At 42.0% G+C, this 21,909-nt stretch overlaps 1 protein-coding gene across 1 annotated transcript; it reads left to right on the forward strand.

Moving 5' to 3' along the window:
* The first annotated feature begins 18,287 nt into the window (after positions 1–18,287).
* LOC149315752 (uncharacterized) lies at positions 18,288–21,644 on the forward strand. The gene is made up of 2 exons (XM_089518528.1): positions 18,288–18,825; positions 21,577–21,644. Exons 1-2 carry the CDS (start codon positions 18,288–18,290, stop codon positions 21,642–21,644), a joined length of 606 nt encoding a protein of 201 aa, XP_089374654.1.
* Positions 21,645–21,909: the final 265 nt, after the last annotated feature.

A 21,909-nucleotide genomic window follows, 5' to 3' on the forward strand; every position in this document is an offset into this window, starting at 1 on the left:
GTATTCATTCCAAGTTGTCTTGACTGGATTATAGAGGCAAAATAATTAAAGTTTTGGCTGGCTTCCCTGCAGATTTTTCCTTTAATGTAACTTTTGTGTCTGTGCTTCCAATTCCTAATTCCATTTTTTTTTACTTTTTGCACTTAAAATATAATACTTTTAAGTGCAAAGCCTTTACATAGCATATCTCACTACAATAGCTGTAGTAGCTGACTTGTGTCCTCATTTTATTGATGGGGAGCTGAAGCTGATAAGGTTTGGATGAGATAAGAAATGAACCCCAGGTTTTTCCAGTTTTAAGTGTCAAATAGCACATTCAGAACCATCACATAGTATAGCTCTTTCTGGACTCTCTCCCTCTCTCTTTCTGTGTATGTGCCTTCAAATTACTTGTGGTGACCCCATGCATTTTATAGGATTTTCTTAGGCAAGGAATACTTAGAGCTGGTTTTGTCAATTTCTTCTTCTGAAATACTTTAAGCACCTAGTATTCATTGGCAATTTCCCAACCAAGTATGAACTAGAGCTGACCCTGCTTAGTTTCCAAAATTAGAAAGATCTTAGTATTTATGGTATTTAGAAGGTGTTCTGGACTGTACTAGTTTAGATTACAGGCAGAGGAATGGCAGGGTTGAATTTTCCCTATATATACTACACCCACTTCAATTGTGGCAAACTAAATATACAACAACAACAACAACAACAATAATAATACAATTTATTTTTATTCCGCCCCTCTGTGCAATGCAACCAAGGTGGCTTACAGCATTAAAATATACATTCCTTAACATAACCACCCAATCCCACCCCCTTTTAAAATACAATTAAACTAATTACAATTAAAACATACTTAAAAACAGCAGCAATAATAACAGATGAACAGTAACTGTAGCCAATCAGAGGTCAGCTAGTTGGGTCTTCTTTTGGTGGCCAGGGAAAGGAAAGGCCTGCTGGAAGTGATCCGTCTTAACAGCTTTTTAAAAGCTATTTAAGGTAGTAATATGATGGATCTCATTCCATAATTTGGGAGAGATGGCTGAAAAGATCCCCTGGGCGGTTGCAGACAGTCTAATTGGACTACTATTGTCACAAAGCCCAAATATACATGGCTGGGGTTTCTGGGTGTTATAATATCAAAATAATGACCTTATTAAACTCTGATTAAAATGGGGATCAAAGGGCTTCTTCCTGATATGCTAGGAGCTGGCTTTTTAAAATGTTGGCAAAGGTGTATTCTTTGGCTTTTTGTGTTTGTGTTTAAGTACATGTTCTGTGAAGTGTGAGGCAGTCCTGTGAGAACCACATCAAGATGCTAGCTCTGAATGGCTTATTTCAGCTCTTAATTCAGTGCATTGGTCGCTAAACTTACCTCATGAAGAAATGGAGAGAGAGATTATTATTCTGATGTTTTCACTTTTGCATTTTCTTGTTGAATTTCTTACTTCAAATCTCAAATAACAGCTTGACATATAGATATATGTAAACTCTGCAGAATTCATTGTGGGATGCAAATGCTCATTTTATTATTTGACAATTGAGTTATTTGTGGATTTTCAACTTATTAGAGTTTGGGGCAACAAGTAACAGAAAGAGACAAATTTTCATACATTAAAATATGAAATTTCTTCCTCTAAAACATCATATCCTTCCTTAGATCTGTGCAGTATTTTAAACTAAAGAAGAGAAATGCGTCAATTGCCATTCAGCCATGCTTTACAAAGTACTCCAGTATATGAACTAGTGCTAAAACATATTTAGAGAATACAGAAATAATTTCAAACTGAAGATAATTGTCATTGATTTTTATCCCTGTTCATTATATCCATCTCTTGACTAGTGCTAGGTATACTGTGATGGGATAAAGGGTAGGATTACAAAAGAAAAATGCAACAAAATGCAAGTCGTTCCAGATTCCCACTATAATGGGAAAACAATGTATTAAACACAAAACAATAGAGGCGAGACAATTGATTTTCCCTTATACAACTTCACTGGCTGAATGAATTCCAGCTTCCCCATCTTTTCCTTTGAAACCAGGGATATTTCAAATAGTGACTCCTAGTGGGCAGATCAGATTTCTCTAATATTGCTAAACAATTTTGAAAAAGAAGCTTCGAGAATATCAAGCCCTTCTGCAATCTGTGTTGCTGGAATAGCAATACAGATTGCAAAGCGTTCTGCATTTAAACAAAAACAAACCCTCCTCGAGAATATAAGTAATGACAATGTGAAACAGGGTATGTTTGTGTTTTATATGTACTTTTAGACTTTTTCTTTCTCTTTAAAAATATACATTAGACTTTACGGCACAGCTTCAATAACATCTGTACTAATCTGATATGTGAAAATTACTTTTTGCAATTATTTGGAAAAATCATAAAAAATTAGGTATGCAAAAATTAGGGTAGAATTCTCTTACAGTAGGAAAAGGGACGGTTAGGTCTACCACTCTCTATGGAAAATAAGACTTGGATCCCATAATCACTTAGGTGGGAGTAAGTCCCATTGAACTCCATGCACTGGTGTGTGGGTGTGTACACTGAAGATAATGGTATACATGTGTATGTGCATGTGTTTGTGTATGCATAGATCTCTATATACATCAGCATGTTGACCTGGAAGATGAGGATAATGCTTAAATATATCTAAAAGGCACATAACACAACAATAAGGTTGCAAGCCTTTCCTTGGAGTAAACCCCATTTGATACAGTGAGATTTTTTTCTGAGTAAGTCTGTAGGATGGTTCAAAGATATAGCCGTGTTAGTCTGTAGAATCAATATGTAGAGAGATCCTGTAGCACCTTTGAGACTTTGAAAGAAAGTAGTTGGCAGCATGAGTATTTTTTCCATATGCATCTGAGGAAGTTGACTTTTGTCTAGGAAAGCTCATGATTTTGTAGGATCGTGTCATACAACACTTTGTTGTTTGGAAGACCAAACAACAACAACAACAAAAACAACTACAACCCCAGCAGCATATTTCATCCACGATGTAGACTGCTTCTGCACTACAAAGATAATGCAGCTTGATACCTCTTTAACTGCCATGGCATAATTCTATGGGATCCTGGGATCTGTAGCTTGTTGTGGTCCCAGAGCTCTCCGAGGAAAGCTCCCACAAAACTACAGATCCCAGTGTTCCATAGCAGCGAACCCTAGCAGTTAAAGTGGCATCAAACTGCATTAATTCTGCAGTGCAGATGCAGCCTCAGCAGTCCAACCGAGGACAATGTGCTCTTATTCTTCCAGGGAGTGACATCATGTAACGTGCAACGAATAACCAACACGATTAAGTGTGTGTGTGTGTGTGTGTTTAAGATCCGGCGGACAAGAATAGCAATTGCACAAAGTGATGCTTTGCAAGGAGAGAGAGAGAGATCTATCATCTGCAACGGAGCAGTCATAATCACTCGCACAACCAGAAGGGGATGACCTTGTGCTGCCTATGCATTTTACAACAGGGCACCATTCCTGCAAAAATTATAAGAAATGTGGACTATTTCAATAGCAAAGAGCCAGGTAAGGGTTTCTTTAGGCCAACAATAGATTAAAGCAGCATACCTATCCTTCTCAGGGTGGGCCCTACCATTAAGAGAAGCGTGGGAGTCAGGTGGGTTCACGCACAGGCTGACCAGGCGTCCTCCTTTTCCAGGACATGTCCTCCATTACAGCCTTCTGCCCAGGAGGCATTCCAAAATGCAGCAGGACAAAGAAGCATGGCTTTCTATTTACACCTAATATAAATAGATGCATATATACACGTACTGTATAGGTGAGTATACATGAGTAAACAGATTGTATGTACAGCGCTGTGTAAATTTACAGCGCTTTATTAATAAAGGTTAATAATAATAATAATAATAATAATAATATGGTATTTTTATTTGAGCATGTCCTCCATGTGTTTCCTGAACGTCCTCCATTTTTCGGTGCCTCCTCCTCCTCCTTTGCAGTCATGACATCTGGTCACCTTGGCTGACAGATTTTGGAAACCACGAAAGGCAGCCAAGTGCAAATGCCATGGATGGGGAGAGGTGCTTGTGGCATTTTCCGCTTAAAGTGCCAAGATAAGACTGACCTGCCTTTGTTGGCCATTTGCTGCTCCAGCCTCAGGCAGCACAATGTCTTGGGTTGACCTCCTGACCATCCTCCAACTTGCCTGCCTTCCTCGGGGCGAGTGATCCAGGTGTCAGCCTCGATTCGCATCCTTCTTTTGCAAAGGAAATTGGGGAAGAAGAAGATGGATTTCCAAGGGAAGAGAGACGGAGGAGCTAAAACTGGTCCTTTGCCAATTCCTAGATAGATGAATAGAGATTTCAATGATTCTGTGCCCTGGTCTGAGCAAGAGACCTGGGTTCGAATCCCAGCTCAGCCAGGGCAAGTCACACTCTCTCAGCCTCAGAGGATGGATGGCCAGGGCAAACCCACTCTGAAGAAACTTGCCTATGATAGGTTCGCTTTAGTGTCCCCATAAATCGGAAAGGCACACAACATAACAACATCAACAGCAGGATTCTTCACATTACCCAAAGTGAAGAACAGATCCTTGTTCAACATCGTGAAAACTAGTACAGTTCTCCTACTGATTTAATTCATAGCTTGACTTCTATTTGTGGAAATGTGCGATCTTTTTTTTCCCAAGGAGGGGAGCCCACCTCCCAAAAGCTGTGTGTGTGTGTGTGTGTTTGTGTGTGAGAGAAAGAAGGGGATTTACTATTTAAAAAACACACACGTGCAAATTCAAATCCTTCCATTTCGTGACAGCCCAGCAGTAAAAACATATAAAAGCCTTTATGTAACCCGGTTGTCTGTATTTGACGCAGAGAGAGGCGAAGCTAGGTTGGTTTTTCTATTTTTAAAGAGATAGAAACCGGCTCACGTTTCTAGGCAAGAGATTCCTAAAACAGAAGAAGCCACTATCTCCCTCGGATCGAATTTCTTCTGCTCGGGAGCACTTCTTTTTGAAACCCAGTTTAGCAAATAATAGCACGGCGTCTTCAATCCAGGTTCTTCCTCTGCAGGTAAGTCTGCAATGCTGCAGGAAAGAAGCCTGGCCGAGAGAGAATGGCCATTTTGCAGCGATGGGTTGGAAAAAAGATACAGCGAAACAGATCATCATAGGGTGCATCCGCACTGTAGAAATAATCCGGTTTGACACCACTTTGCTTGCCATGGCTCAATGCTATGGAATTCGGGGAACGGCAGTTCGTAACACAGAAGGCTAAATGTCTCACAAAACTACCTGGCATTGAGCCAGGGGCAGTTAAAGCGGTCTCAAAGTGGATTATTTCTGCGGTGTGTTTTGGACCCTGGAGACCTAGGATGCATCTCCAATGTAGAGTTAATATATTTTGTCAGTGCTTTTACTGTCAAGGCGCAAAAATGTTAAGGGATTATGCTATCTGTAGTTTTGTGAGACCTGTAGTTTTGTGGGACTTGCAGCTTTGTAGCTTTGTGGGTGGTGACTAATTTACAAGCCACGCCAAAGTCGGGATCCAAAGCACGGTGTCTTACAAGAAAAATTCTGGGGAATTTGTTTAAAAAAAGGAAGAAAAGGAACGAACCCTTCCCCAACATGGTGCCTTCCGAGAGAGCAATGGCACCTCCAGGCAATACAAAACAATCCAACTGACAGTGCCATTGCGGATTGAATAGAAACGATCGAATTGTCAGTTTCGTAGTTAACGCTGTGAACGTAAAGATTTGCTATTTTCACGTTTGCAGTAACCTCAGCACCCGAGTCCTGATTCTGGAGGAAGCCTTAAAAAAATCACAAACATTAACTAGCTTCCATGCTAAACATATAGGATTTTTTTGTCTCAAAGGTGCCACCTGATTCTCCTCCAGCCAAACCGGCTGCATCTTTGAATTCTACCATATATATAGGATCTCGTTATAGTTCTCAGGACATTTCTGCAAGGTAGGTCACTGCTCTTCTTCCCGTATTGCATGCAAAGGGAATGAGAGGGTGGGCCACTGCCACTTGGCATCAAGTCAGGGAGAGATGCTGGAGGGAATCCGGAGTGGAAGCAAAGAACTGGAACGTTGGGAAGGATCTCAAAAGTCCACAGCCTTTGGGAAAGAAGCCAAGGTCCAAAACACACAGCAGAATTAATCCAGCTTGGGACTGCTTTAACTGCCTTGCTAGGGAATTTTGGGAACTGTAGTTCCGTGAGACATTTAGCCTTCTTTGTCAGAGAGCTCTGGTCAGATACAATACAGTCCACAGGATTCCCTAGCACTGAGTCAGGGCAGTTAAAGTGGTCTCAAAATGGATTATTTCTGCAGTGGGATTTGGACCTCACTAGCCTTCCAGTGCAGGACCTTCAGAAGACTTGTGTTAGAATGGGCACAGTCCAGACTGACTGAGAAGGAAACCCTATAGAAATGAATGGATTTTACTAATTGAATAGAGATAGGGATGCACTGATGGTTACGGCATTTCTGCTCCTGGTACAGCTCTTCAGTGGCAGAGGAGAACTATTAAGGGCACAGATTAAGGGCTAAATCTAATTTCCAGTTTAGTAGAGCCATTAAATCAATGGAGCTCACTGACAGATTTATCATTCAGCTGAGACCATCAGTTGGATTTAGCATTAAGCAATTACAAAGGGGGAAAACAAAACAAAATCCAGGAACTGATGTGGAAGTCAATTTTTGTATCAATTCCTACCAGGAAAAGAAGAAGTAGTATGTATTGGACTTAAAGTGGCCTGTGTCATGGCAAAATTGGCTCATAACCCATGGTACTTAGTGATATAATATTTTCCTATAACAACAACAAAAACAACAACAATTCCTTTAAAAAAACCTCTGGTGGGCTTTGAGTGTTAGTATTATGGTTTTGGCTATCTGTGGTTAAATCAGTTTAGCCCCAGCAGCCCCAACAGCAACAAGCGTGTATTCCATAGGCATTTGGTAAAAACAACTAGATCTGAACATCTGGCAAATAAGCAGGCTGCATTGGGAGGTGAAAAGAAACTGACTTTATTGCTACATCTAGGTTCTACAAAATAACTAATCAGTAGGGAAAACTATATTCGGTAGAAGAGTCCCTAGAGCTGACTCTCATGTGTGTGAGTAAGAAGAAAAAGCATCTTAAGTAGCATAGCCTGGTTTCTGCATCCATGATTGGTGAGAGCAGAGAGAGGAAGAGGGCAGAGAACATAGGGTAATAAACTTTATTGACCCCTAGAAAAGGGAGGGGTATGGGAAGTGACCTCTTCACAGATAACACTGACCAAATGGCCATAGAGATATACATCAATGTTTCTGCTAGAAGCCCCCCCCCCTTCTTAAGGGAAGAAAACATAGATCTACAAAACAAGCATTGATGCTAATACTCCAACAGTGAGGGCCACAAAAATTGCCCTGGAAAGCTTCACATGACCCAAGGGCTGCCTTTAGGCTTTTGTTTGTCAGTATCAAGAGAGAAAAATTGGACCAAGGAATGGGTGCATGCCCATCATGGCTGAGGAGATGGTAAATGTGGTTATTTGAAAACTTCCTGTTTAATCTTGCAATAGTTTCTGCATCTGTTGCCTTTTCAGTGCCAGAGGACATCAGTTTTGGATATAGCTCATGGGGAGTGACAGGTGAAGATCCACTTCCTCCTCCTGTCTGGTTCCCAGAAGAATTTGGCATCTGCCCAGATGGACAACCACTCGCCTCACTGCTGTGGGACCTCCTAGTGCTGGAACACATGGAATAAAGGATAGTTGTTGCATCACTTGAATTCCTGTAGTGTTAACCTGTTAAAAAACAAAACAAAATCAAAACAACAACAACCAAAATAAAAAAAGCATTAAACAACAACAAATTAGGGCCAATTCATCCACTCCACTCTTGCATCATGTTCCCCATTACTACTTACTTGATAATAATAGCAATTACAGAATGCTGAAATCAATGGTGAATGGCCTTGAAGTCCCCAGAAGTAACATTTCTTAGTTTTTTCTCTGTTTTCTCATATACCTGGAAATGTAATGATACATTCTGAAGTGCAGGCCCTCTTCATAACAGTCCCTGTTTTGCTCTAAGCAGAGCAAAATAAATAAATAAATGAATGAACAAATGAATAAGAAAGATAGCAGTGGTGATCAGTATAAAGGAATCATTCTAGAAGTTTACATCTTCCCCATGTTTTTGTTGCCCCAAAATACTGGAGCTGGAATCCAGCAGATGTTTACACATGTGTAAGTAACCCCCCCCCCCCCCAAAGCAACTGCACATTTTTTCCTGATGTGTATTGTTTGTATTCCCTTCAAATTTGTAGAGGCAGAGTTGCACACATACAGTGCCTTGCAGATTCAGATGCTGATGCAGATAGCATGCACATGAAAGACACATACTATGTAAGGTACTGCACTTAGGGCAGAAAAATGAAATGCACAGATATAGGATGGGAGACACATTGCTGAATGAAAGTACATGTGAAAGACATCTAGGAGTCCAAGTAGACCATAAGTTGAACATGAGTCAACAGTGTGATGCGGCAGCTAAAAAGGCCAATGCAATTCTAGGCTGCATCAATAAAAGTATAGTGTCTAGATCAAGAGAAGTAATAGTGCCACTGTATTCTGCTCTGGTCAGGCCCCACCTGGAATATTGTGTCCAGTTCTGGGCACCACAATTCAAAAAGGACATTGAGAAACTGGAGCGTGTCCAGAGGAGGGCGACTAAAATGGTGAAAGGTCTGGAAACCTTGCCCTATGAGGAACGACTCAGGGAGCTGGGGATGTTTAGCCTGGAGAAGAGAAGGTTAAGAGGTGATATGATAGCCCTGTTTAAATATTTGAAAGGATGTCACATTGAGGAGGGAGCAAGCTTGTTTTCTGCTGCTCCAGAGAACAGGACCCGGAACAATGGATGCAAGCTACAGGAAAAGAGATTCCACCTCAACATTAGGAAGAACTTCCTGACAGTAAGGGCTGCTCGACAGTGGAACAAACTCCCCCGGAGTGTAGTGGAGTCTCCTTCCTTGGAGGTCTTTAAGCAGAGGCTAGATGGCCATCTGTTGGGGATGCTTTGATTTGGATTTCCTGCATGGCAGGGGGTTGGACTGGATGGCCCTTGTGGTCTCTTCCAACTCTATGATTCTATTCTATGATTCTATGAGGTCCATCTCCTATTTTGAGAGTTGGGATGCTTTTTCCTTTATTATAATGAGATGCCAAAGAAGAAGAAGAAGCTGGGAACGTGTGGGCCCTTCACAATGAAAACCATCATGACGGAGTAGTCTGAGTGTTGGACTATAACTCTGAAAATCAGGGTTCAGTTATCTGCTCAGCCATGGAAACCCACTGGGTGACCTTGGATGAATCATACACTCTCAGAAAATCCCTTGATAGGGTTGCCTTAAGGTCACCATAAGTCAGAAATGACTTGAAGGCACACAACAGCAACAACAGGCCCTCCATAAAGATAGAAATCCAAGTAGCAAGCAATTTATGAACGTGAACAATATGTTAATTTTACAAAGAGCACGTGGCTAAACTGACTGAAATAATTACTTTCATTTGGCATTATTATTATTATTATTATTATTATTATTATTATTATTATTATCCTTTATTTATAATGCACATTTCAACAGAATAAATTTTTTAAGAGTTTCTTCCTGCTTGTCAAACCTGGATGTCATGAACTCTGACTTTCTCTTATTGCTATTTTTAAAAATTGGCAACAGTAATGCATGGATGCACATGCAGATTCAGTTATGTACCTGTATTGGGTTTTGCAATACTGCAGTTCATTGCACAACTACTGAGAAAATATGCAATCCAAGATGATGGATCAAGGCCAATGTTTTACAATGTCCAGGGAAAAATCTGTTTTCTTCCCAGCTCCCATGTGGTTTACAGCTAAATTCAAGGGGAACCAGCACTGTTCCTTTGTAATGTTCAGTTACATATGAAGGGCCGCATGGTTCCTTGTTGTTGTGTGACTTTATATTGTTTTTAACATGGCAACCCTAAGGTGGTGTTTTCTTTGTTCACAGGGTTTCTTGTCTTTGTTTTTCTCTGAGGTTGAGAGGCTGAAAGAGTGTGACCTGCCCAAGGTCACCCAGTGGTTTTACATGGCTGAGTGAGGATTTGAACCCTGTTTCAGAGTCATGCTCCAACTCTCCACCCACTACATCATGCTGGTCCTTTAGGTAGTCCTAGCTGAATCAGACTCATTTATTCATTGCTGAATGTTGAATCAACTTATATAAATCACATTGATTCAATGTGTCTTCTCTCACTGAGACTATTGATAGGACTCAGACCAATGATTTTAGCCCAAAGCTCCTGGGCCTTTACATTCTCAGGAAATAAAACTTTTCCTTGGGCCCTAAAGGCAGAGAACTGCTTTTGGATGCTACACTGGTATATATGTGATAGTCCTACAGATTTTTGAATGCATCCAGTCCCAGCACTGAATGTTGTGTGGCTATGGCCCAGCCTTTCGTGAATTTAGTAGCCATGCCCACAGAATGAGAGGGAACAAGTGGTAGAATTCAAAGATAGAGCCATGTTAGTCTGTAGAATCAGTACATAGAGAGATCTTGTAACACCTTTGGGAATAACTGAAAGAAAGAAATTGGCAGCATGAGCTTTTGTAGACTTCAGTCTACTTCCTCAGATGCATTTGGTTGGAGTGGAAGCCAGGAACAGACATATATATGCCACTGGTATGTGAGGATGTCAATTCAAATTGCAAATCCTTTGTGTATGGAAATGAAGTTGCAGGTCCAGTTTTAAGATGGTTGTTAATGCACAAAGACATAGGACACTGATCTTTGTGCAAGGAGATGAACTGGCAAATCTAGTTTTGCATTGGGACTAGCGTGTGGTGAGGGGAATAGATGAATGTAGGGCACCCCCACGAGGATGGGATGTTGAAGTGCGTGTAGTGTGTCAGGAAACCATTGTCTTTGCTCAATCCATTGCTGAGGGACTGTAGTTTGTGGATGAATTCCAGGTCTGCTGTTTCTCTTTCCAATCTACCTTTGTAGTTCTTTTGTCATGCAACTGATCTTGTCATGCAAGTTCTTTGTAGATCTTTGTCATGCAAGTGGTTGCACTTTCTCACCGGCTGCACAAGGGCAACCATAACTCAGGCCCGTACAAACGGGCATAAAATACATCCTCAGGGTGTACTAGGGTTAGGAAAGGGCATGCTTTACGCACGCCCCCTAACCCTAGTACATCCTGAGGATGTACAAAATGGTGGCCCCTGTTCTACACAGGTGCTGCCATCTTGACGTCATGGACGCTTAGCGTCCGCACATCGCGCAGCAGAAGTGACGCTGCGAGTGTGCAACTAGCGACTCGTGGTGCCACTTCTGAGGCGCAAAAAGAAGCACCATTTTGGCGCTTCTTTTTTCGGTGCTGAGGAGCCTCGCGGTTTGGCCGCTGGGGCTCCTCGGTGCCGCTAATGATGACAGAGGCAGACCGCCGCTTTCAGGCAGTTTGTAACATGCCTCAGTCTATCATTCTACAAGCGCAGCTAAAGCCTTCTTTCTCATTTCTGACTTGGTGGCTAAGGAGCTAATCAACCATTGTTCAAGGAATGAGTACAAGGCCCTGGTACCCACTGCGACAAAGATAGCTCCCTGGTCAAGGGGGCACCTTTGCATTACTTCAGAACCATGGATAGTTCCTCCAATATCCAGACTAAAATCCAGAGCAGATTCATCACTCCACTGACATAGGAGCCAGCAGCCACCACTTGGTTGTGTAATTCAGTTATACAGTTAATGTAGTGGTGCAAGTTTGCTCATGTATATTTTATATTCCCAGCATAACTCCGACATAACTTTATCTTTCTAGTTTAACTTTGCTGGCATATATTTACATCAGGCTAAGGGCGTATAGGAATTGGGCACTAGAATCTTGAGGGTGTAGGTAGCTGATGCTGTTATCACAATTTCTCATTAAATGTTCATGGTCCTTTGACACTGTGAGCTGTTGTTCCACTACAACACTGAACCAGTGGAGCTCTACAAGCTTGCACAATGTGTTTGCACATTTTAGTTGGCCAATAAAAGTATTACTCTTTTGTTGATTTTGGATTTTGCTTTATTTTGTTTCATGACCAACAGCTACCCCTGGACAATTTGCAAAGGCTGTTTTCTGCAGTGCCATCCTGTGGCCATATAAAATAGTGTAAGTTTTTGAGCAATACTCCTGAATTGTATAACCTAATCCAGTTTGTCTAATGAATGCAATTTCCATAAAGATCCAAACACAGCTTCACCAAAGTACCGATTTAAGATGAGTGCATTATAAGGCACTAGGAGAATACGCGAGGAATCTCTTCATGGACCGTTTTCTCGTGAAGATGTTGGGCAATGAATTTACATGCTAGTTCTCCATTAATGTATTTAAGTTACTTCATATGCCAGCACCTTATTAGTGAACTTGAGTCACAGATAATTTGGTATCTGCTGCAGACAACACAGTTCTGGGGAGGTGGGTCCCCTTATAGCTAGAAACTGATCTGCTGGAGTTTATCTTGAAAAACCTCTCAGGAAATTCTGATGGTCAAGATTCTGATCTTGTCTAGTTAAATGTATGATACAGAATGGGGTTTATACAAATGTCAGAATTCCAAAAAATGGAACCACAGCAGTTGAAGTGGTGTCAAACTGCTATAATTGTATACTGCAAAAGAGACTTGCATGTGTTTAACTTCATCACCTATACCTCATGTCAAAAGATATTGATATGCTTGCCCAGAGACCTTTCAGAGATAAAAAATGCCAAGACCCCCCTGAAATTATCCTAATTTGCCAGTAAAACAAAAGATGGCAAATCTAGGTGAGATGTGATGCAGGCTATCTAATGAGAAGGCATAACATCCAGAATGTAAAGGGTGAGAAGAAAACCAAATATATAACTTGTCTTGGGTGGTGAAAGAGAACCACCTTAATGGCTTATTCAGCAGCAATTAGGATTGATAAATCTGGAAACCTGAATGGATTTAGTCCTGGGGGGCTTGCCAGCTGCATTCCATAGAAACTGACAGAGTATACAATGGCCTGGAAATAGGCTGTAAGATACACTGTTTCTTAACTGGAAAAACATGCAATGAACATCTATGCAAGATGAGATCTGGGAAGTGGAAAGGGATGTTTTGGATTTGTTATTCCGTACTTGGATGAGTGACTTCCAATGAATATCAGGTGCTGTAGGCTATATTTTAGAGGAAGAAACTGACAAAACCATTTCTGAGTATTTCTTGCCTAAAAAACTCCTATGAAATTAATGGAGTCACCATATTTCCATATTTTATATCCTGAACTTTTATATTTAGCCCTTTATACTATGTATTACAGTTGGCCCTCGGTATTCATGGGGGATCCATTTTGGATCCTCTCTTGAATACCAAAATCTGTGGATGCTCAAGTCCCATTGTCTTCAATGGTGGTGTGGCCATCTGGCCATGCCACTATTGGGGACAATGGGACTTTGCTGCCCTGGCTGTCTGAGGCCCAACTAGCTGCTCTCTCTGCAGTGGTGAGCAGGGGGCTGCCGCCTCCTCCTCTTCCTCTGTCTCTTCCTGCTGCCGTTTTCCCCTCTCCTGCCTCTTTCTCTTCCTCCTCCTCCTCCGTCCTGCTACTTTCACCTCTTCTTCCTCCCTCCTCTTCCTCTTGCTGCTATCACTTCCTTTTTCTCCTCCTCCTCCTCCTCCTCCTCCTCCTTCTCCTCCTCCATCTCTTGCCAACATTGCCTCCTCCTCCTCTTCCCCCTTCCTCCTCCTCTGTACCATCTCCTCTTCCTCCGTCTCCTTTTCCTCCTCTGCTGCTCCCCTCATGTGAGCTTGCCATCTGCGGATGTTGGGATTCATGGTTGGCAAGTCTGCAAATACTGAGGCCTACTGTACTATTTTGTGCTAACAAGCAGTAAAGAGTATATAGTCATAATGTTTTTTAAAAAAATAATATCCATACACACGGACAATAAGTTCCATCATGTGTGGTGTGAGTTCATGGAAAATGTGGATATTGCATTGCCATGCCAAGCCTAGTGCTGATAAAAACAGAAGGTGTACCCTGAAAGAGCCCTTAGGCTGTATGTATTTGCCTATAGGAGCCAGCATGGTGCTATGACTACATTGGACCACGACTACATTGAGCTAACCTGGAGACCAGGGTTTGAATCCTGGCTTGACTATGGAAATCCATTGGATCTCCTAGGGCAAGTCACACTTCCTTAGCCTCAGAGAAAGCCAAAAGCAACTCTCCTCTGAACAAATCTTGCCAAGAAAACCCCATAATATCCATACTTTAGGGTCACCATAAGTTGGAAATGACTTGAAGGCACACAAAAACAACAATTTGTCACACCTTGCTGTTCTCCCTGAGAACGTCAATGTTGTTGTATAGCAAAAGTAAGTGGGCTACAATTCCTGCAGTTGGGTAGAATCCAGGAAGAACACTGCAGACTTATTTGTGTAGAAAATATTGGGAATTTTTTAAAAAAGGATTCTGCCCCCCCCCCCCCCCCACCAGCTGATAGGCAGCCTCATTTTACACTGCAGGTTGCACAAGATCCAATTTTGCTTTGTTTACTATCACTTGTAGCCTACATTGAAAAGAAAACATTACTTCCTTTTTATAACCATTTAGTCAAGCTTAATAACAATTCATGTGGGAAGTATAGTTTTACTTTAAGACCGGAAAGTACTAGACAGACATTTGGATGAGGAACCAGTGAAAGTTGCTTCAGGATGAGCATTTGAAGTATGCAGGTAAGTGGTTTCAGGATAAAGTCCTTGGTAGGACACAGGCAAGTGATTACAGTATGAGAAATTCAGGAAGTTGTAGTCTGGGAGTTTTAGAGCAAGCAAATATCCAGACTAATAGGAAGAAAGTGAGAAAGAAGATGGGAAAGGGTAATAAGCATTAGATGTCCCAGACTTCTGTTTGCCTTGCCAAATTGTCCATCTTCCTTTGTGTAGAGCAGCTCATCTTCTCATTCCCTTCTTAAGCCACTCACTGCTTAAGGCTCTCTTGGGTGTTATATAGACAGGCAAGCTGTTATGTAACACAAGGGCGGGTTACACACCGCCATTTAGTACGTATTCTATACGTACTAGGGTTAGGAAGGGGCAGTGCTTCCGCACCCCCCTAACCCTAGTACGTATAGAATACGTACAAGATGGCGGTGCCCTGTTCATACGGGCTCCGCCACCTTTATGTATTGGACGCATAGCGTCCAGACGTGTCGCGGCGCCTATGACGTCGCGAATGCGCCAGCGGCACCTCGCGACGTCACAGAGGCGCCGCAAGAAGGAGCTCCATTTTGGAGCTCCTTTTTTGCTCCGTGCGGGAGCCGCGCGGTGTGACTGCTACGGCTCCCGCATGGAGTAAGCAGCGGCGGCATCGAATAAATGGTTTTTTAGCCCCTTCTTAAATTGGGCTAGGGAGGTAGCTGAGCGGAGCTCAAAGGGCAGCGCGTTCCAGAGGTTGGGGGCCGAGATGGAAAAGGCCCTCCTAGAGGTGGAATTATATTTTGCCTCTGGAACTCTTAACAATAGCTGCCCTGATGATCTGAGTGCGTGGGGCGGATTGTACGGAGAGAGGCGGTCCTCCAGATACCCTGGGCCCAAGCCATTTAGGGCTTTATAGGTGATAACCAACACCTTGTATTGCGTCCGGAAGCGAATAGGCAGCCAATGTAAGTCTTTAAGGACTGGTGTTATATGACTGGCCCTAGCAGTACCAGTGACCAGACGGGCTGCCATATTCTGCACAAGTTGCAGCTTCCGGGTATGGTACAAGGGTTGCCCCATGTAGAGCGCGTTGCAGAAATCCAAACGAGAGGTTACCAGGGCATGTACAACAGTTTTAAGGTCCCTCCGGTCAAGGTAGGGACGCAGCTGGCGTATCAGCCAAAGCTGATAACAGGTGCTCCTGACCGTCGCATCCACCTGAGATGTAAGGTGGAGCGATGAATCCAGGAGCACCCCCAAGCTGCGTACAGAGTCCTTCACGGAAAGCGTGATTCCGTTCAGGACAGGTGGAACCACCGCCAACCCTGGACCGGGAGAACCTATCATGAGTACTTCCGTCTTCTCTGGATTCAGGCTGAGTCTGTTGTCCCTCATCCATCCCATTACCGACTCCAGACAGGCCACAAGAGAAGAGACGCCGGAGCAGCAGCAGCAGCAGCAGCAGCAGCAGCAGCAGCAGCAGCAGTGAGGGAGAGAGGCAGCGTTTGTGGGGCTTAGCTGGCCCCTGGAATATCCCCCCTCCCACCTGGCAGCCCAGCAGCAGCAACAGAGGCAAGGGCACCGCCCAGGGCCCTTTAAAAAGAGGCCCAGGAACAGCACCCTCGGTGAGGAGCAGCAGCAGCAGTGAGGGAGGGAGGCAGCGTTTGTGGGGCTTAGCTGGCCCCTGGAATATCCCCCCTCCCACCTGGCAGCCCAGCAGCAGCAACAGAGGCAAGGGCACCGCCCAGGGCCCTTTAAAAAGAGGCCCAGGAACAGCACCCTCGGTGAGCAGCAGCAGCAGCAGCAGCAGCAGCAGCAGCAGCAGCAGCAGCAGCAGCAGTGAGGGAGAGAGGCAGCGTTTGTGGGGCTTAGCTGGCCCCTGGAATATCCCCCCTCCCACCTGGCAGCCCAGCAGCAGCAACAGAGGCAAGGGCACCGCCCAGGGCCCTTTAAAAAGAGGCCCAGGAACAGCACCCTCGGTGAGCGGCAGCAGCAGCAGCAGCAGCAGCAGCAGCAGCAGCAGCAGCAGCAGCAGCAGCAGTGAGGGAGAGAGGCAGCGTTTGTGGGGCTTAGCTGGCCCCTGGAATATCCCCCCTCCCACCTGGCAGCCCAGCAGCAGCGAGGGAGAGACTGTTTGGTGAAATTACTGATATGGGCAATAAAAAGCGCTGTAGAACAAGCCCTGATACAAATAAGCATAACAAAGCTTCCAAACAGCTTATAATCGATGACTTACTTGTTAATGAGGAAACTGTGAGTATTCCATCTACATTGGCAAACTCAAACTTAGAATTTACAATTCCAACTGCTAACAACTTTCTTGTGTTGGGAAAAGAAAATGAGCTTTTATCTGAACTTTTAGCATCTTCAGGGAGTGAGCCGGTTAACATTCATGAAGGGGTGTCCCTGGAACTAAATGAGTCCGTATGGGAGAAACTGCCAGATACTGAGAAGGAACAACTCACAAAGCAAAACAAGTTAAATCCTCCTGACTTTGTGACAAAACAATGCCTTTTAACAGCTCATACTGTTATCTCAATTTATGAGCGCTTAGGGAAAATTGTTAATCAGGTAGAGCTTCTCAAACATTCCTTTGAGACTTTCATGCAGAAGCAATTAGTGGCAAAAGAAAATTCAGATTATGTCAATAGAGAAATATCCAGTAAAGTGAGGATTCCCACTACCAACAACCCCAGAGGCAGTCTACCAGTAACTTCTAAGGAGATGGGGGAAAGAAACCATAGCAGGGTTTTACAAGTAAACCAAGTTATGTTGCAAATTGCTTTTAACAGTATAAATAACGGCAGATGGAGGTCCAATGGAACCATTAGATCTTCGCTGAGCCAACTTCTACAGGTGCCCTCCTACGACATTGATATCCTTGCGGTGGAATGGCTTCCTAATATATCAACTTATAAGCGAATCCTGTTAACTTTTGAACAATCTACAATTCCTCTCATGTTGTTAAAAATGAAACCTTTTTTATTCAAGTTCCAAATAATTCCAGCACAGGTTTTTCGTGATCAAATTATATCTCCTCTGTTCCCTAATAAGCATGGTAGTGGGGGGCTTGCAGATCAAAGTAATGCTCACTTGATAATTCCTAAAGGAATCCCTAAAGAGACCTTGAGTAAGACCACACCAAAGCCCAACTTAGTTAAAACCTCCAACAGTATGGCAGAGAGGCAACCCACAGAGAAACAGGCCACAGATCCAAGTGACTTAATAATTAATATAGAACAACATGACATCACATCTAGAGTAGAGGACCTTAAAAATATGCTGCTTACCACAAAGGATTTGGCCATACCACTGTGGAATTCAATAACTACTGCTGAGGTCCATGAGGTGGAGAGAGCTTTAGATATGAGTTCTATTGATGCTCTCTTATCAATGAATAAAAAGGACCTTACAACTATAACTACAGTACAACCTTTGGAACCTAAGAGAGTTAACACTGTACCCTCTCTGCATGAAGCATCCAACAAACAAAAGGATCCAGCTCAAACAGAACTCTTGAATATTGATGATGACATGGACTTAACATCAGCTTGACAACTAAGCTTATTATGTTGGAATATCATGGGCTGGGGAAACAAGTTCCATGATGCAGATTTTGCAAATTACCTTCAAACTTTTAAAATTCTATGTTTACAAGAGACATGGGCGCTTGAAACTAATTTGCCATCTCTCTATGGATTTCAAGCATTCTCTGTTCCCGCAGTTAAAAGTTGTACAAGAGGCCGTGGTAGTGGCGGTCTTACAATATTCATATCTGTTGATTTACAGGCGGAGATTCAACCAATAACTTGTGCCTTTCCACATTGTATACAGGTGCTAGTCATCAAGAGCATGTGTTTTGGTTCCCTAATTTGCATAAATGTTTACTTTCCCCCTAACTTAGCAAAGAACGTAGGTCCTAACAATATTTGGGATAGCTTATCTGAAACCATATTTTCTTTGGAGAGTCAATATCCCTCTACAAGGCTTTTACTCTGTGGAGACTTTAATGCTAGAATTGGAAATGACTCAAGGCAGGTGGAGAGTACTAACCAAGGATCAACTGCTTATAGTGCACCTGTCCCTAGGGTCTCAAAGGATATAATTACCAACAAAGCTGGCTTTAAGCTTATAGAAATTCTTTCTTTGCATGGCTTGCAGTGCCTTAACGGAACCCACTACGATCTGACATCAGGTCCATATACTTATGTTACCAACAGGGGAACAAGTACAATAGATTATATAATAGTATCTGCAAATCTGGTTCCTGATATTTGTAAATTTGAAGTTATTAGTCGTGTTGAAAGTGATCATTTCCCATTGTCATTATTATTTAATACTAGGTCATTTCACCCCCCTTGTACTCCCCAAAATTTAAATTTAAATTTAAATCTAAATGGAATTCATATAGGAGAACAGAGAATACGGTGGTCAATTAATTTGGGCATCTCAGTCCATCAGATACTGGAGAGTATTACCTTTAAGTCCCTACAATCAGCTATTTTAAATTCCACTTCAGATATTTTACATATTTTTCAAACCATCATTCAAATGCTTAGGCCCAAATTGGTGAGTAACAAACAATTTAATCCCAACACGGTAGCAACTAACAAATGGTTTGATTTGGAATGTCGAAATGCTCGGAAAGCACTGATGAAGTGCTCTCGGCAGGCACTTAGAAACAACGACAATATTTCTCCTGACATCTTAGCCTCTATGCGGTCATCCTATAAGGCACTCTTAAAACACAAAAAAGATGAATATATTAGAACACAATGGAAACAACTAGCGCAAGCTGTTACAGAAAAAAATGAGAAACAGTTTTGGGATATTACAGCTTCTGGCATGAATAAGATTAGACCGGTTATTGTTGGGCATATTACATCACAACAATGGTATAGCCATTTTAGTAAACTCTACGGAGTTACAAATGCAGAGCATCACTCTTTTTTTGATTTAAAAACTACCTATCTGCCTCAATGGCCCCCAGTTTCAGAATCTGAGATAAAAAAGCTGATTGCAGCTTTGGCATTGAATAAAGCCCCAGGAGAAAATATGATGCCCCCAGAAATATATAAAAACTTTCCTGATTGGTGGGCTCCAATATTAGCTAAGGTGTTTACCCAAATCAATAATACCGGGATAACTCCAGTAGGCTGGAAACAGAGCGTAGTTGTCCCCATATATAAGAAGGGAGATAAGCAAGATCCTAATAACTATCGGCCCATAAGCCTTCTGGACGTGGATTCTAAGCTATATAGTAGATATCTATTAAATAGACTGGAGGATTGGGAATTTAATAACCAGATTATTTATCCTGAACAAGCTGGATTTAGGGAAGGCCAGAGTACTATTGACCACTGTTTGACTCTTTATTATTTAGCCCAGAAAGGAATTGAAGGCCCTACAAAACATCTGTTTGTTGCCTTTATTGATCTAGCAGCAGCCTTTGATTCAATTGATAGAAACTTGTTATGGCATAAGTTGGCCAATACTAATATAGACAACCGCTTATTGTTTTTGATTAAGGAACTTTATACCAATACAACAGCAAGGATAAGAGTTGGTACCTCTGGTTCACTAACTGATCCTATTCCTACAAATAAAGGAGTTAAACAAGGATGCCTCTTGGCACCAACACTTTTTAATCTATATTTGAATGACATCATTCCAGCACTTTCTGGCCCAGAATTTTTTCCACCTACACTTGGACCAAAAAAGATCTCTATTCTGTTATATGCTGATGACATGGTTCTAATTTCACTTACACGTATAGGTCTGAGAAGGTTACTTTCCAAGCTAGAGGCATTTTGCTCCAAGGAAAAGCTTGTTATCAACTATAATAAAACTAAGGTAATGGTTTTTGGGAAAAGACACTCTGATTTTCGTTGTTCTATTAACGGTCATCAGATTGAACAATGCAGAGAATTTAAGTATCTCGGCATTCATTTCACAGAAAACCTCTCTTGGAAGTCCCATATAGAAGCTAGTAGAGCAGTAGCTGTGAGATCAATTGGAGCAATCCTTAGATTCTATAATCAGGCAGGGGGTCATCTAGTTGCACCTACTGTCAAAATATATCAGAGTAAAGTTATAACCCAGATTCTTTATGGTGCTGCCGTGTGGGGCTGGGATGATTCCCAAATGGTCAAACTGGAGGCCATCCAGAATATGTTTCTCAGGAAATTGCTCCTACTTCCACCTGGCACGCCCGCAGCCTTGGTCCGGGCTGAGGTTGGCCTGCCTTCCATTAGAGCTCGCATTTACTTTACTTTAATTAATTACTGGAGATCTGTTAAAGATTCTACGCTTAAGGTTTTTCCTAAGTTGTGTTTTCAATATTTATCAACCTGTAAAGTCTGGAGCTCAAGACATCAGAGGCTGCTTGAATTATATCCTGCTCTAACTGAAAATTCTTCTAGTTTGAATTCAAGAGAGAAGCTCCGTGAATATATTTTTAACCATGATGTGAACCTGGATAGGGTGGCTATTAATAATTCGAAATTTTCCAATTGGTTTAGATTATATAAATTGGACCATCAGATGGCTATGTATCTAGGGAATCTTACATTTCTAAAGCTTAGACAGGCTTTTACAGCTCTTCGCTTCCAAACAATGCCCTCAGCCATGATTGACGGTAGATATTCACATACACCTAAGGATTCCCGTTTATGTATTTGTGGAGCCCCAGAAATCGAGGATTTGCCTCATTATTTGTTTTCTTGCTCACTATATACTGGTCCAAGAACAAAATTTATGGGATCTATTTTGTCCAATTTACAGTCTAATACCATTTCTGAAAAGATTTTTTATCTCTTGTCTGATATTGATTCTAAGGTAACTTATAAGGTTTCATTGTTTGCTTCAGCAGCAAACAAAATCCGGGCAAGGGTAATAGCAGACATTGCAGTTGATTGTCAGGGGGATGACTTTATCTAAACTTTGAAGCTGTTTTTGTTTTTTTTAAAAATGTTTTTAATGATTCTTAGGTGGATGATCTTATCCAAACCTTGAAGTGTTTTTTTTTTCTTTTAAAGTTGTTTTATTTAATTGATTGGAAGTATATTATGTATTAAATCTGGATGCTATTTGATGCTATTCGATGGAATATTTTATAATTTTGAATTGCTGTTATTGGTTTTATATTTTATCATGCGAATGGCCTTTGGCTTAAGCATTAATAAAGATTGATTGATTGGAGAAG

This window comes from Sceloporus occidentalis, unplaced genomic scaffold (assembly GCF_023333645.1).
Source record: "Sceloporus occidentalis isolate IW3139 unplaced genomic scaffold, rSceOcc1.0.p SCAF_3, whole genome shotgun sequence".
NCBI lineage: Eukaryota > Metazoa > Chordata > Lepidosauria > Squamata > Phrynosomatidae > Sceloporus > Sceloporus occidentalis.

Bases quoted from the DNA above. Each gene is read 5' to 3' on its own strand.
- LOC149315752 (XM_089518528.1), top strand. From the start codon at position 18,288: ATGGGCTGGGGAAACAAGTTCCATGATGCAGATTTTGCAAATTACCTT. The intron at 18,826-21,576 runs GCTTTAAGCTTA...TTGCTTCAGCAG, and splicing joins TATAATTACCAACAAAGCTG to CAAACAAAATCCGGGCAAGG.